The sequence below is a fragment of the Malurus melanocephalus genome, unplaced genomic scaffold, assembly GCF_030028575.1.
Source record: "Malurus melanocephalus ecotype Western Australia unplaced genomic scaffold, MMel_1.1 scaffold_335, whole genome shotgun sequence".
NCBI classification, from domain to species: Eukaryota; Metazoa; Chordata; class Aves; order Passeriformes; family Maluridae; genus Malurus; species Malurus melanocephalus.
In genome coordinates, this window is record NW_026623567.1 from 205,686 (window position 1) to 222,521 (window position 16,836).

At 40.8% G+C, this 16,836-nt stretch overlaps 1 protein-coding gene across 2 annotated transcripts in view; it reads left to right on the plus strand.

The window, feature by feature from the left end:
* Positions 1-343: 343 nt before the first annotated feature.
* Positions 344-16,836, plus strand: part of MAP7D3 (MAP7 domain containing 3) — a 40,867-nt gene continuing 24,374 nt past the window's right edge. For both annotated transcript variants that reach the window (XM_057377969.1, XM_057377971.1), the window contains exons 1-4: positions 344-476; positions 12,992-13,087; positions 13,870-13,950; positions 15,316-15,479. In XM_057377969.1, the coding sequence (XP_057233952.1) occupies positions 398-476; positions 12,992-13,087; positions 13,870-13,950; positions 15,316-15,479 (420 nt within the window). In that variant the 5' untranslated portion in view covers positions 344-397. The remainder of the gene's footprint in view (positions 477-12,991; positions 13,088-13,869; positions 13,951-15,315; positions 15,480-16,836) is intronic.

The window sequence follows — 16,836 nt, forward strand, 5'->3', positions numbered from 1 at the left end:
TGAATCTCTGCTGTCGCCGTTTAAGGCCGTTTCCTCTGGTGCTCTCCCAGCAGACACCTTCACTTGAAGAGACCAGCCCCACCTCACTACAGGCTCCTGGTCAGGGAGCGATGAGATCCCCTCTGAGCCTCCTGGAGATCCCCGGCTCCCTCAGCCGCTGCTCATCAGACACGCTCTCCAGCCCTTGCAGGAGCCCCGCCGCCCTTGGCGGGACACGCTCGGTGTGAAAACGCAGCCTGAGGGCTCAGCCCGGCGCTGCCCCGGGGCCGCCCCGGATGGACGCGGGAGCGCTCCCGGAGCCGGGCAGGGCGAGGGCGAGGGCGGGAGCGGGCGGAGCCTGCGCACTGCGCCCCGCGCCCCGCGGTCCGCCCGCCACTCCCGCGGCCCGGCGCTGAAGATGGCGGAGGGCGGCGCGGCGCCCCCGTCCTGCGCTTCCTCCTCCTCCTCCTCCTTGAAGGGGCTGCGGGAGCAGATGGGTGAGAGCGGGCACGGAGGGGTAGCACGGGGGGGTGCGTGTAGGGGGTCCGGCGGCCCAAGGGCGCGGCTGGCGCCGGCCGCCCTCCCCCCGCCGCCCCGCTGGACGTCCGGCCCCGTCCCGGGGCGGGGAAGGGGCGCCGCGAGTGGAGGCCGCCGGGGCTGCCCGGCCCCAGCTCCGCTCCCCGCCCGGCCGCTCCGTCTTTTGCCGCAGCTCCGGGCGGTGGTTGCTGGCTCGGGACCTCCCGCAGCTCGTGGGCAGCAGCGGAGGCKGCTGCGTTGCACGAACCGACCGTTTTTCACCGGTTCTCGAACTTGTCGGTTTTTGTCGGGGCTCTTGCCTTTCGGACGGTGTGCCCCAGCGATGTGTTCGGTCCCGAGGGCAGGAGGTAGAGAGAGCCCCTGGCATTGATTTCTAATCAAAGATTGAATAATGCCCTACTGTATTTTCCACTTCTTTTTTTTGTTTGTTTTGTTTAATGGCGTTATAAGAGGGCTAAAGAAGCTCCTTCGGTTTTATCTTTGGCTGTGTTTATGTGCCTATATATACTAAAATTCTTAATAATATACTCTGGAACGAGTATTGTGCACGCACGATATGTGTTTGCAAGCATAATTTCATGGTACATCTCCCCGCAAAAGCTTTGTGGGTGAGCCATTAGAAAAGATAAACATTTTCTTATCCCAGTCACAAAAAAAAAAAAAATAAGTAAAGAGAATTGTGGTTTGAKCTAAGCTAACTAACTTGGACTAGGTACAGAAACTACACTGAGAGGCTCTTACGTGATTGTTTCAGTGTATCTGTGTAATTACATAAAGAAGAGTGCTGGCAAAGGGTCCTGAAAACATAGCTCTCATCTGGCATTCTTCTTCGGTGTGTTGGGTGTCAGGAACACTGTTTAATTGCTTTTCGCTTGTTTCAAAATTATGAGAGTTTAGTGCTCCAGAAGGATAAAGATCTGCCAACAGATAGCACATCTCACCTGCACAGGCTATGTCTATTTGAACCTTACTCTTCCTGCTAGAGCTGCTGAATTTTATGTTGTGTATTGGATGCACTTACATGGTAGTCACTAAGTTTTTCTAAAGATGGGCATCCATATTTGCTGACAGCTGTCATGACCTGGATTTAGTCCCAAAATCAGAGGAAATGCTTCTTGGACCAGGCAGCTCCATCTCCCTTTAGATATGCACAGGCTATAATATGCTCTTCATTTCAAAAAAACAACCCCCCTCACTAGATCCTGGAAAGGCTAGACCTTGAATTTTTTTTTCCCTGAGGGGGTAGAAGTCACTGAACCAGAATCTAAACTTCAGTGTACRTAGAATGCATTTCTAGCAGTTATGTGCTCAAAGATAAACTCAGTGCTAATGTGCAGTGAATCAATGCTGTCTGTGAGCTCACAGGCTACTRCTGCTCTGCTCCAGACTTCTTGTCAGTAGCACTCCCTGGAGAGAGCAAATGATGTTTAGAAATCATCCTTGCAATCCAGTGGTTGACAGTGGAATTTGCAAGATAATTTGCCACAGTATTTGCTGCTCTTTGGAGAAGTTCTGAGCAGCAGACAAGTCTGATATGGCAGCTGTTTGGAAAAGATGTAGAAAAAAAAAAAGACACCCAGGGGAACCTCGAGGTTCAGTCCCACACTACCCTTCGGTGTGTTTGGGGAGGGTTATAACTTCCTGCTTCTCTAAGCTCAGTTGGCTGCGTGGGGGGACGACTCAGTTCCAAAATACCTGCTAACTAGAATGCTTGGACTTAGTTTCTGCTGCTCTGTGGGMAGTTGTATACTTTGCTGTCTTAATCAATCTGAAGATATGCAAAATTAATACAGTGTTGTGTGCCCTCAGTCATTTGCCAGTGAACTTCTGGCTGGGAATGTCATATTTAAAGATAATCAATAAAAATAAAGAGMATCTTGCTGAGAAACCACAGCTCTTTCTGGCAGCCTGGCTAAGAAGTGTGTATACATACTGTTTGTAGTCACCTTCTGCATAGGTTCCTTTGTGGGCCCTTCTGAGTTCTTGTTCCCCACTTCACTCTGTTACCCGCCTCTTGAACTGTTTTTTTCTGTGGGTGATTGGTGCTTGTTAATTATTTTAAACATTGCAAGTGTAGAATCCTGTGGTGTCACTTGTAGCTAACTTCCATATCAATTTGGTACATTGGGCAAGAAAAATATTCTCTTAAATTCAGTCTAGTATTGAGTAAGGAAAAGGTGTTTCTCCTTTGAGTATCARCTGTAATTAAGATTCTGCAGGCCAACTCATGCCTGCAGTGCCAGTTCTGCAGTTCCTTTGTAATCATTTTCTACCCTGACACACTTGTCCACTCTTATTTCCTTTCAGTGGATGAGAAAAAGCAGAATTTGCTSCTACAACTAGAAGGCAGTTAAGGTACAACTAGCAGGCAGTTAAGGTTTCTGAACTTCACTTAACATGAGAAATGAATTGTAGTTGTACACTGAACCAGCAGTGSATAGGTGGCAGTTGCTTACTCCATTTGTGTGATCCATGCTTGCTGCTGTCATCCCTCAGGGATGAAGAGGAATTTTTGATCCTATTCTAATGCCATAAGTACTGCTGAGCTTGTTAAGATGTGAGAAGAGGGGAATAGTCGGGTACTTGTGGTTTATCCAGTARGTGAGGTTTTCCTTGAGTGGTGTGGGTAATCAGAAGAAAAATACCTATAATTTAAGCTTCYGTAGCCTCCATTTGTTGTTTTATCTTCAATTTCACTGGAATACTAGAATCTCCTGTCTTTTGTAGTGTGGGTGGTAGAGAATGTTGGTTTGAGGATTTTTTTTTCACCAGAGCTTGGAAATCCTGTGCTGTTGCCAGGATTTCTACTTGTGTRTTGAATTGCTGTTGTGAAGGTTGTTCAAAACAATATATTTAAATGCTCTTCATATATATGTTCCTTTCCAAGAYCTGCGTGATCTTTTGGGAGACCTGTCTCAGGTTTGGAACAAGACTTTAGAGTCTTTTTCAACAAATCTAGCTGCAGGCATCATGACCTACAGTCCCAGTTTGGTTGGAAGTTTTCTAATAAAACAACAGCTTCATTCCATGTAATCAGGTTGTTTTGTTTTTTTTTTTTTGTCCCCGTGTAAGTGACACTGTCTGGCTTTGTCCATCTTGCCTGGACCACAGTTCTTAGCAACAGCTTTACCAAGTGCATGTACACAGAATTGGCATRAAAAGAAGGATGGATAGATGGATAACTAATGGTGCAACTTCATTGCTCAAGCAAGTAGCCGGGAATATGCAGATTTGTCCAGTCTCTGGGTATTAGTTATAAAATTAACAACATGAGCTTGTACCAACACCTGTAGGTGTACTAGAGAACTCCTGAGTACAGTCTTGGTCCCACAACTGAAGATGATAAATGCTGTCTAGAGAAAATTGTTTGGGATCCAGAAGCATTTATCAGACAGACAGTGGATGACCTGTGCATCAAAGCTGCTTGCTGGAAGAGAGAAATAATTTAATTTTTAATTTGGATCCTTGGAAGCCTTTAGGATTTGCAGTGTGTTTGTCAGTAGTGGTGGCTTCAGATCTTACCTGGGAAGCTGCAAGACAAGGAAATCATTCCTTAGCCAGGTTTCTCACAGTTATGGCAGTGCTACATTAAAAACATCTTGAGCATTCAGTTKTTGTCTTGGTGGCGTTTGAATGAGTGACTGGTACGGGTCACATCTGTGGAGCAAAGGCAGCCCATGACTGGGGCATTCAGCTGATGTCTCTGGGGTTGGCTTCAATTTCTTGTTTTGTAAAACTCCTCAGAACTTTGGAGAAAGTTTTAAGGGTATTTTGTGCTTCATCTTTTTTCCCTGCTGAAAGTAGTAACACTGCATTGCAGAGTGCCAAGGTGATGAATGCAAAGAACTACACAGAAATTGGATTTCATATAGGTCTCAGTGGTGAGACAACATTCCCAAATCAGGCTGAGAACTTAATGTAATTGTGATGGCTATGAGCCTTAATTTCATTTTCTTCTTGTTCATGGAAATACARTCGTTCAGGGTAGGGATAATTTCATGCTGATTCATAAAGATGAATGCTATGTATTTAGGTGCTTAGCATTCTGAAGATTACTTCCAGTTGTAAGTGGTTTATAAAAGGTTTTATTTGAATTTAAAACTTCAAGTTCTTGAGATTTCTCAAAATGCATCCRAAAGAGATATCTTCCTTGCTGTAAGGAGAAAAAAATAAATAAAAAACCCAAACCAGGTGCATATACATACTTTTTCAGTTTCTTATGCAGAGTGTTCCATTCTCTACATATTTCTTCGTGTGTTAAAATTGTAGAATGTTATTTTAGCTTCCATGGTTCAATTCAGATGAAATTATTTAGCAAGTAATGACTTACAAGGGTCCTAACTCCCATGGAGAGAGCCCAGAGATGTTGTGGCTTAAGCTCTCCCTAACTGTGCATACTCTTAAAATGTGACTGGAATTAAGGACTGCTGCTTCTTCATACACCCTTGTTTTTCAAAAAGAAAACACAGGAATATTTAAAGTACTGATACACTATTATTAATTGTCAGTTCCTAAAGATGATACGAGAGTAATGAGATACATGGAAGAAATAATCTAGGTCAGTCATAATAATARGGGTATCAAAAGCTGCTGGTTGTCTTTAAATTTGATTAAACAATTGGAGATGCTTGAAGTGAAGTCCTCTTGCGAAAGGACACCCTGGCAAATAAAAATCTGAGCATGCAATTTTAATAACTTCTCTGAATATGACTTATCAGATTACTTGTGATACTTTCAAATCCAACTGGGACTGCCAATTTCTTGTCTGCAATAAATAAATTAGTGCCATTTAGCTTCCAATTATGCAGCTTACAACCAGTTTAATCTTAATTGATGAYATGCTTTCAGTGTGTTTGCATATGTCTGTCCGATAACCAAAACCTTCCTAGACGCTGGTGATTAAGTTGTTTGGAGTGTGGGGTTCATGGAAGAGAAATCAAATGTTGCTCAGGATTGTTTTTGTTTGAAAGAGACAGAAACTTCTGCTGTGCTGCATAATGCCTGTGCATAAATGGATACAAGCCTTTGCTTTTTAGGAAGGCTGACTTAGTTGCTTGACATTTATTTTCTTCTAAATTATTTTATATTCCAGTCAGTTTGAAACTTCTGCTTTCTAGATGAAGGATCCTCAGCTGATGTTGCCTTCGAAGAAAACAGTTACCAGTTGCCATGCTCAGAGCACCTCTCTTTTCTCATACTGTTGTTTTCCTTCATAATTCACAGGGAACTTCTAAAATACTCTTTTATGAGTACTTAACTGACTCTTAATTTACAGACACTCTCTGTTGTTTAAATGCACTGACCTGAATCTTGGGAGGGAGCAATGATATTGTAGTGGCCTGTTCTCTGGGCAAGTGTTTCAAAGCTTCCAAGTGTTAAAATTCCTCTCCCMAGTCCAAGTGGGATTGGCTACAAGAATACAGAAATCCCGTAGGGATCTTCGTACTTCAAGAACATAATATAAAAGAACACATTTATTAATTTCAAAGCTTAKCCTCTGTTCAAAGTTTTGCCAAGAGAATTTCTTAAGAGTAACATGCTTTTGCAGCACAGTGTTGATCAATAGTATGTAAGTTGTGTTCTGGACATTGAAAACCAAGSATAGTCATCTCCAAATCAGATCAGTGAGTCTCACCTTACTTTCAGATTTCTCTAAAAGATTTCCTGCTACTAGGTAATGAATGAAGAAAATAATATAATCTCTTTATTTGTCTCTTTAGYTCTTTTTGTCTGCTTTTTTTACATTCATTTGCCACTTTTATCTATTCTTCATGCTCTTTGGAGCAGGGACTGATTCATGATTGTCTGCTGGGGTCTTACRCTGTGTGTAGTGGAACGTATCAGAGCCTTCATTTTTGAATTAGTTGGGTGAATTGTACAGCTTTAAGAAAATTTGCAGGTTTTTTCTTTTATATTTTGTGCCTTCATATTCTGCTATAGACTTAGGGTTTGCTACACTAAACAGACTGTGGATCTGTCAGTGTCCTGCAGCACTTTTCTGTATCGAGTGATTTGATTTGAGAGTGGTCTGTTGGGGGTAAATGCCAACACCAGTGTCTCTTCTTCCGAAGCATAGATGGTATTTGAATGAGCTATAAATTTTCCATAAGAAATTCATCAAGTATAAAAGGTAAAAGCAGTAGTTTTCACTTCTACCTTGTAAAGGAGCTGCTATCCTTCCACCTAAAGGAAGCTCAAAACGGTGTTTTCAAAGGGTTTGTCTCAAGTCCGTTGTGACTCGCAGTGCTAGGCTGTGTTCTGGGCTGGCATTGTTTGGGCTGGGTGAATTAAACAATAGCCACAGCCTGCAAACAAGAGGACAAAAGCGTTTTCAAGGCCATGCTTCCAGCAAGCAAAACAAAGCAGACTGTTCAGGAAAGAGGGAAGTCGTGGAGAGAAGTTAAGCTATTGCCAGTGTTATGGATAGTGCGCTATAAAAGAAAGAAATAATACAATGGAAAAAACAGATGTGAAATAAGAGGAGAGAGCAAGAGTTTGTCTTGGTTACTTTTTGCTGTGGCCATGCAGGAGTGTGAAGAGGAGTCAGGCAGCTTCCAGAGCTGATTTCTGTGTAGCTTTTGCCAGTGCTTGAGCTGGAATTCCAGTGGGAATTGAGCTGCTCAGAGCAGGTTAAAGTGGGATTGCTCTGACATCTGTGAAGCCCATCCAGCATTGGGACAACATACATATTGCTGAGGCATTGGACAGTGTTACAAAAGAGAGAAGATTRTCTGTACAGCAGACTGGGTGCTGATTATCTTCCACTCTGTGTTTAAAACTGCCATTTTACCTTTTGGGTGTTTCTGTAGCTGTTAAATCTGTGTCTGATTCTGTTCAGTTTGGAGTGTTTAGTCTGTATACACCTATATAAGCACGCTTATTGCACATAATAGTAAATTTTGCATTGAATCCACTTGAAATTATATAAGGGCATATTCATTGCACAGACTGCTTTCATTTTAGTCCTGTATATTAGGATACTTTGGAATTTCCAATATGCAGAAACAGGTAAATACTCCTGCTAAACTTGAGAAAGTTCACAAGGGTCTTTGTGAGAGTAGAGTTTCTGCTGTCATTCCATTTAATTTCTTTCAAGAGGTGAATAATAACACTCCTCACTAATAAAGAACCCCAAATTGTGGAAGCCAGGTGTCTTTTCTAGAGAAGGATTTCACTTGTCAGCCCGGTGTGCACAGTACAGACAGTGCTTCTTGCTAATCTTATGATGGCTTCTGCAAGAGTTGGTGACATGTCTTTGTCCTTTCTGAGCATTGTGCTGGCAGTGGCTTTTCCCATTAAGTAACTAGAAGCATAACTCGTGGCTGAGCAGTGTAAGCAAGTTTAAAATACAGAGATCAATGCAAAAATTAACTAGCAACCTTCCTGGTGCCTTTCTGGTCATGCCCTAGGCTGACTGAGTATCATAGCATGTCTTTGAGATTGCTTCAGGTRTATCTTTGCAGGTTTCCTTGCAAGTAATTTTGTTAATTATGTGGTCTTTTTAAAATAATATTTCTAGCCCTTAATCTGAATGTGGATATTTAAAGAGAAGCAAAAATTTCTTGCAAGTGTGTCTCAGATACTTACTTGTGGTTCTGGTAATTCATATACTGCAAAGGAATGCTTGTATCGAGTTTTCTGTTGGGATCAAAGCTTGTGATGAACTGAAGAAATCACCCTTGAAACTGCCTTGAACTTTGAGAGCAAAATTGTTGTACAGAGATAGCTGCAGATATGGTCTTAAGGGAATAAAGCACATAAAGGTAGTAAAACAGGTATCCCATGGAGAGAATAAATATAGGACAAARTTTTCAAAGAGAGTCTGGGATAGGGATAAGACAACAGGAAGCTCTTCTGGCCTGCTGAAGCTGAGAGACAGTGTGCACTCCTTTCTGGAGATCTGTGTGCTTCCCATCTGGTGACTGCCCAGACAAAACAGGAGAACCATCTGCCTTCCAGCTGGTCCGTCAGAAGGTGCCTACCGGSAAGCTCACGTGTTGGATTGTGGAGCCCAAAGATGGGATGTGAGGATCAACGGGGAGGGACAGAAAAGGGGAAAACAGGGAAAAGAGGAATGCACAGAGAGAGGGCYTTYTTTTCATCARTAGAAACTTTCTGTGTTGTCCACCYGTTTGTGTGAAGGTGCGTCCTTCCTCTGGTGTCATCTGAGCAAGGAGTCATGGTATAAAAATCATTAYGTAATTTTTCTTAAAGCATCAAACATATGATCTTGCAATCCATTTGTCTTAACCTGTGTTAATTAATGAGTGGAAATCAGCTTAAAAGCCAGTGCATAGAAATTTCAAACTTGAATGCTGTCTTTCCTCATCTTTCCTGAAAGTATGTACAAAAATTATTAAAAAGATCTGAAACTTATTGATGAACAGTAGTTCCCTGTAGTGGAGCAAGACAAAAATGGTGTCTTACCGATTTGGCACAGTTTGACATAAAATCAGAAATGTTTTGTTGGAAAAATCACTTTAGGTTTATTGATTGCTTATTGGCTTCTTGTTATGTACTTCAAACTTTCATGGAAACACGTAGATCCATAACAATTCAGGAGACCTCTTAACACCCCTTGTTTCAGAGGCTTAGTCTGGGATTTTTTTTGTTTTTTTGCTTTGCATAACAAGTCACCAAATCGTAAGAAGCAGAAGGATTGCTGTGAAAGTCATCACATTGTGCTGGCCTTTGTAGTTCCACAAGGGAAGGGAAGAGCGAGTGTGGCAGTGTCCAGTTGGGTCACAGTCACCAGGAAAGGTGATGGGATGGAGACCCTGAGCCTCGCTGGGTAAAGGGAAGGAGCAGCTTCAGCCCCTAATGAGGTTTACTAAGAACAGCAGCAAGTCCTTTGCCAGTCTTGGCAGGAGCCAAGGGTATTAGCTGCGTGCAGGGGTTGAAATAGAAATCAAGRTTTATTTTTAGCACCGGTCTCTTCAGGGCATATTGGAAACCTGATCAGGGAAGGGATGTACCGTCATGCTCAGTGTGAGGGAGGCACCTCAGCACCTGCACTGGCAGGGGATCRTGAGCTGGAGGTGAAACTGGGAGAGTTGGGTTTATCTGGAATGTCACCTCCTGGTGCTTCTGTGGGTTTGGTTTATCTTTGATTAGTTTGGCCAGAACTGTGGTGCTAAATGGTGATGAGGGCGCAAAAGGAAAACTGCTTCCCAAATTACCTAATCATTTTATGTTCCAAATAGCTCTGTTTTATTTTGCATGAATGCAGATATTATTATTGTTATTATTATTATTGGCTTCATGCATGGCTTATACTTTTATTAATTTTACCCAGAGCATTTAAAGGTAGACTACTGTTAAGTAAACATACACATTATGCTGATCATAAAGTATTGTTGTGAAAGACTACTGTGGGAGGGCAAGCTCAGAATAGAAATGAGATTTAATTTGACTCTAAGAGATTTTTTTCTTCTCCAGGGAGTTTGCTGAATATGTTCATGAAGGCACTCTCTCATAATGCAACATTTGACACAGGTTCKAGTGAAATGGTTGCTGACTGGTTTCCTGTTCTGGGGTATCCGGATTCATTACAGATTATTAGGCTTATTTTACAGAGATAGATTTTGTGGAAAATTCTTTTCMTCGAAGCTTCACTCAATAGCAGACTGCTACATTCATTATAGAGGACTAGACAAAGAAATTATAGCTATCTGAGCCAAATTTATTAATTACTAAGGTTTCATTTATCATATTAAAGCAAAATAAGAGATGTATTTTTTGAAGATTGCATAGTGCAACAATATGCAATTCCTTTTCTCTTACTGTAGTAAAATGTGGACTTTGGAAATCACAGTTTTGTATTGTAAGTTTACCAGAAAAATGTCAAGGGCTATAAAACCTGTCTGTTGACTAGGGGCTTGGTGAAATTGAGCTCACATATCTCAGGAATATATCTAATGTGATGTCTGTTCCCCTTTCATTAATCTTTTGTTCTGATCCCCAGTTCACATTGAGTTCTGGCTTTCTGTTGGTTAAATGGATCAAATCCATGTGACACAAAGTCGCACCCCTTGTGCCTTAAATCTGCTACTTTCGAATTTGTAAGCACATTGTTTCTATGCAAATAATGAAGCATTGAAGGAGTGAACATAAAATATGTTTTCTGACATACAAAAAACCTTGATGTGCAAAGTCCTCTGGCAGGCTATTTCAAGACTTTTTTCACCTCTGTGTCCTCTGCAAGGTGAACCGTTTCTGTAACCCACTTTCCTGTTCCATAGAACCTCAAGTAATCTTTTGCAACCTTAATTAATTAAGATGAACTGACTAATTGCCTTGCCAATGTGACACATTTTTAAATTAGTGCTTTCTAATCATTAACATTATTCCAGCTGTGTGTTTATTTTTTAATTAATAAGGACATAGTTCCCCTCATCACTTATGACTGGTTTGTTCAGCAAGATTTCTAATATTAAAATATTTCTGCAAGTAAAATTAAATTAATATTGTACCTGTTTGATTGCAGCTTGCTTCTTACGATAACTTTGTTATGGAAATTTGGATATTTAAACTTTGAGAGTTGAGGGAAAATTCCAGTGTCGGTCTTAACTGAAGCTGGTGTAGGTGCAGAGTGAATTTGTTCTGTCAGGATAATTTCCCAGCTGAGTTGAGTTGGCTTAGGGTGCCTGGGCACCTCTGTCTCCTTCCTTGTGGAAAGATATACCTGGATTTCTGTTYTCATTTGTATTTGAAGAAGCTTATGTTCCTTCACCCTTTGTAGTGTATGAAGGTGTCATTGGGTATGAATGCCCTGGCTGTACATTTCTGCTCTTAGAACACCTGCAGTGGGCTGCTTTTCCTCTGTCTATTTTCACTTCTACTYGTGTTAGAATAGATAATTCTGTTGTTCTCCACTTGATGTTTTTTTGGGCTGCATTCCCATCCATGTGACATGCAGCAGTGTACAAAAATCAGATTTTTGTCAGACTTTTGATCTAGATGGTAAAATTACAGTGAACCCTTTTTATGCTGTTTTCTTTGCCAGTTGGTAATCTCATCATGTCGTGGTATATCTGGTCTCTGGCTTGTTTGAAAAGAGCCTGAGATGTATAGGATGGGATTGAGGAAGACTTTTGTTTGCTGTTGCAATGAAAAATAAATTCAAGACGTGGCAACAGCTGCGGGTGACAATTTAGAGTTGCTGAATAAGTATTGTAATCAGCATTTATCACTGACATCACATGGGATTAAACACTTTGAGGTGATTGTTCTTGGGCACAGCCTTAGGGAGGGTTATTACCATGACACAACTAGTTGTCATGGCAATGCATGGAGCMGAGGGAGACTCTTCCTTCCTCTTTTGCATTTTGCACTACTCTTATTAAAGGGAAGTCAGATCACTGGCAAAGTTGTAGTCCTCTTTTTTAAAATACAACAGCAAATTGTACTATTGGTCCTTCAYGTTCTGGTTGAGCTCGTAGCACGTTATGTGTTCCTTTTGTGATTTTGCCTTTCCTGTGTAAAACTGCCCTCAACTTTCTCATGTTTGGGTGGTTGTGTGATGTGTTCCCTTGCTTGCCCTGAAGTTGGGCTTTTCCAAGGAACCCACCTGAGCTCCCAGTGTTGTCAGYCAAGGTGAGAAGAAGGTGGCAGTGTGTGAGGACACTCGTGTTGAGCTGTGCAGGGCACTGGGGTAATGCTGTCTTACAGGTTGCCCTGCCTGCTTTCCCTGAAATGCCTCACCTTCACACCCTGCAAGGTGATTAGTGACAGTTGATACCAAAACAAAGAAAATCTGTGGAAAGTGATACAGTAAATTGGTCTCCCTGACTTGTTAATGGGTTTTGTTATTTAGCGAAATTAATATTGGTAGCATTTCCTTTCGTTGGGATTACATGTGAGTCGGAGCCTTGCATTTTGCTGAACTCACCTTGGTGAAACTCAGATAAGGTGAATGGGTCTTGCACCAATGCTCAAAGTACTGTTTTGGAGTTTAATTTATAATTTAAATCTGTTTTTGAAGATCCAGTTTCAGAAGTATGTTGTAAGCATCCCTTAATGCAGGTTTACTTTATGCAGCTAAACCCTTGTTTCATGTCATGAAGTAATGACAGGTCTTCATAAACCACTCCCTGCTTGGGTCTCATCAGAGTTCTACCAGTGCTAATGGATTATTACATATGTGTATTCAGCCCACAAATGTGCAAAGAGTTTTTATTATTAAGTGTCAGTCAGACAAATAACTTTGCAAAATAATGGGGTTTGTCTTAGGAGAGTTATTAAATAAGTTTGATCTTTGAAACTCTATATGGTCTTAAAAATAAAGTTCGGTAACTGTTGTTTTTGCAACAAAAAGTTATGCCAGGTCTCAAGTCTCATTTGACAAGTTTTTCCTTACAAGCTGAGCAGCCCCCAGTTAGTTATTTAATAAAAGCATCAACGACCTCAAAAAGAATTTTATGTATTTATTTCAATTGTAGGGCTTTTCTTAATGTGGAATGATTTTTTCTCACAGTTGCTGCAGCCCAAGCCATAGCAGAAGAAAGAAGAAGCCAAAGTGGCATTAGCCCTCTTGCAGTCCAGACCTCAATAAAGACAGCAACTAAACCAGGTATAATTATAGGTCATTGCTTTTAACGAAGTGCTGGGTTCATTAGGGAGAGTTAATGGGGATTGAACAGAATGTWTTTTAAAAAAAGTTTGGTGCTCTTTCTTCAGAAGCCATTAGAGCACCTGGTAGATGGTTTGTAGGTTTCTGGTTTTGGCTGGCTCAGAGTTCAGTTGAAGTTGCCTGTCTTGTAAGCAGGGYATGACAGGAAAGATAAATGATTGTTTTGTGCTCTGGGCAAATTACCAGCTCACTTCTTGCTGAAATTCAAGTTTTTATACCTGCAGAGGCTGTTTAAGTCTTGGTTTTGCTTAGTCTGCAAATGAGCTGTCCTACACTGCTTTGAATTTGTCATGACAGGTGAACTATCTGTTCCCAGATGACATTTTCCTAAATTCCTGTCATTCTTGTTCATGGGAGTTAATATGTACAAGTTAATATGTACAAGAGGATCAGAGCTGAATTTGGAATAGGGTATGCTCTCACATGTCTGACTTCTTAGGCTTTCTTTTGACTACACCTATTGAGCCTTTAATATGGTGTCTGCATTCTCTTGCACCTAATTAAAAATAGTGTTGTGAGGGAAAGGAAAGGGGAAAAGGAAGATGTTGAMTTTTTCAGGTGACATCTTTAATCCCTATATAGAGTGTGCAGTGATTTGGTGGTGTGTGCATCTCTCAGGAAGTTTCATTCTTATTTTAATACTAAAGGCTTTTGACTTTTTATTTAAATTTGAATGCTCAAAATCACTGACAATTTTGTGTCTTCAATTTTTRTTTTGACAGTGATAGATGGTTCCATGCTAAGAACAGAAGAAAGGCAGAGACTGGCCAGGGAGCGTAGAGAAGAGCGGGAAAAGCAACACGGTATTTTCATATTTCACTTAAAATACAGTTTTCTAAAATGTTTGTGATAAAGGCATTGCTGTCCCTGGGGACAAGAGGCAAGGTCTGCTCTTGGTCTTGCGTCAGTGTCCATCAGTGAATCTGAAAGAAGAAGTTTTAATTTGAGAGGAAAACACTGTATAGTTTTAGTTTCTTGAAGCTCTATGTCACTTCTGACCTTCCATTTCTTAGTTACTTCCAAATAAAKTCAGCCAATTCCTTACTGAAAGCCTTAACAAAAACACTTTGGAAAATAAAGCTTTTAGCTTAGAACTGCTTCCTATAGCCCTGAAGACTGAGGTTTGGAGAACGCTGATTCAGAGAAAACCAAAAAAGATTTAGCTAGTTGAATGGTTTGTTTGCCTTGAACACTGCTTCCCTTGTTTCCCAGCACACTGAAATGACTCCTGGATTGAAGTGTCAGCAGTATAGACTTTATCTTAACTAGGAATCTGACACTAGAGAGCAGCAGAAAACTCTTGCCCAGCTTTATGCTGTTTGTGATGTGAATCAGTGCATGTGTGTGTAGCAGGAAATGAAAGGGTCACAGTGTGCCCTGCAGTCCTGGGTCTTGGGCTCCCAGCTTGTGAGGATCATGTCTCTCTGAGCTTTGTGTTTGCTTCTTAACATTAAAAGAAAAACCCACAACAACAGGAATTACTGTGTCATCCTAACACAGGAACAGGGTAGGATTATGACGCATATAAAATTCAGAAATATTTTGGATGCCCTATGTGTGGATGCTGCCTGTGCATTGTTGGTGTAATTATCTGGTCCCTTGGTTCATTTCATCTGTCTGGCCATGGAAAATACCCTGTGCATTCACCCACTAGCTTTGTGTCACAGGRCCTGAGGCTTCCTGTTGAACTGCACACAGCTGTTCCTTGGTGGAAGCTGCAGAGAATAGTGATAAAACTATTTTGAACTCAGATGCAGGAACTGTAGGATCTTCCCATCTTGTCACTCRGTGCTTTAAATATTTTCATTATATTTTGTTCTTAAAAAAAAAAAGCTTTTTGATTCTTAATTTACTGCWTCCTTACAGAGGCTTCACTGTTACGTTGATAAGATTAACATAGGGAATATACATATCCTGACATTCCTGTCTAGAGAGTAAAGCCCAGTGGCAGGCAAGGTTCTRATCCCAGCTCCAACCTGGAGACAGAATTAAAGACGACTCTGTTGTTATGTGTGATGTCATCCACCTCTGCAAGCTCATCTTCCTGTACATTTTCACTTCAAGTGGTAATAATTGTGCTTGAGTAGTTTCTTGCTTGTAAGTTGTATTGCAATATCAACTAATGGCTAAGTTTGATTTTAATTTTTTCTTTAAAATATTCTTAACAGCTGCCAAAGAGACACAAATCCTTGAAAAGGAGAGAAAAGCAAAACTCCAGTATGAAAAACAGTTAGAAGAAAGGCAGAGAAAGCTAAAAGAAATGAAGCAGAAAGAGGAACAACGGAGGGCAGCAGTAGAAGAAAAGAGGAAACAAAAAATAGAGGAGGAAAAGGTAACACACATCAAAGTGCTATAGTTTTAAAAAACTACACTGTTTTAGTTTACATTGCTGGAGAACACAAACGTTGGGGTGGACTGTGACTGCAATCCAGTGCAGTGTCATCTCTTTAAGCAGCTACTTTATGCAAAAAGCATCCCTTATGCTTTAGGGTTACCTTTACATTTATTACATTTATTCCTGTAGTTTTGAGGATGGTAGGTATGTTTTAAATGGCCCCCAGGGTGAATAAAATCAAGGAAGATAAGGGCTAGCAATGAGTGTTTGATTGATATTAACCTTGCTTTTACACAGTTTTTTTGGAGATTACCTTCTACCTAGAGAGTTATACATGAAGAATATGGCAAGTGGGGAGACAGTATGGATCTGACCTGTAAAACCTTGCCTTCAATCAGAAAATGAAAACAGATCTTGACTTTGATACAATGCCACKAGAAAATAACCACTTTTAAAGAAGYTAAGCTATCTTAGGGCAATTTTGCTAGCAAGATACCATCTTCAGTTGTAAATCCGGTAGATAGAAAYGCATCAAAAATACATACTCAAAGTCATTTCTGTAGTTTGTAAAATGAAGCCTATGTCTTTAACTCTGACTGARGAATTACTGCACTGCAGATACCTCCATGGAAATACAATCTACAGATTACATAATGTCTGGGTACTTTTACACCTTAGGTAAACTTTAGTTCAGGTTTCTCTAAAAGAGGGGAAGCTAAGCTTTATATTTCAAACAAAAACTTTCAGTTTTATCTTCTGCCAGTGAGCAGAATCCCCTCCCTTCCTTACAAGTTTACATTGTCTGTTTTTCACAGCGACTTTTTTAGTAGTTGTTGTAAAATGGTGTTGAAAGAAGGTGGAAGTCTTGTGTCCTCAAGAGGGAGAAATGGCTGTATAATGAGTTCCCTTGACATCTAACTGCAGTGCCTCAGCAGCAAATACTGCTTCAAARGATCACTTGGGATATAACTATTCCAGAAGAGAGATCTGTTGTTGACAYGTGTGAAAACCTAGCTGGCAAGAAAGAGTCTAGCATGGCTACAGTTCATCTTTATGCACAAGAGCTAAAGATCCCCTGTTAGTAGTTACKAGTTCTGGAGACAGCAGCAATAGCTTCTTTTGGTCCCCTTTGTCCTGTCAGCAGTAGTTGCCAGTCTTTATGTCTTGCTGTTCTGGTTTCATCACATCTCTCTTGATGTCATTGTCTGTTAAGACCTAGGTCGTTGTTTTTATAGTTCTTTGAAAATACAAATTACKTTATACTTGGTATTTTATAATGGAGAATTTTCATCACCTTTTGGAAATAACTTCATTATAAAAATAGTTGCAGGGGTACTCAATTACTTTTGCTCAG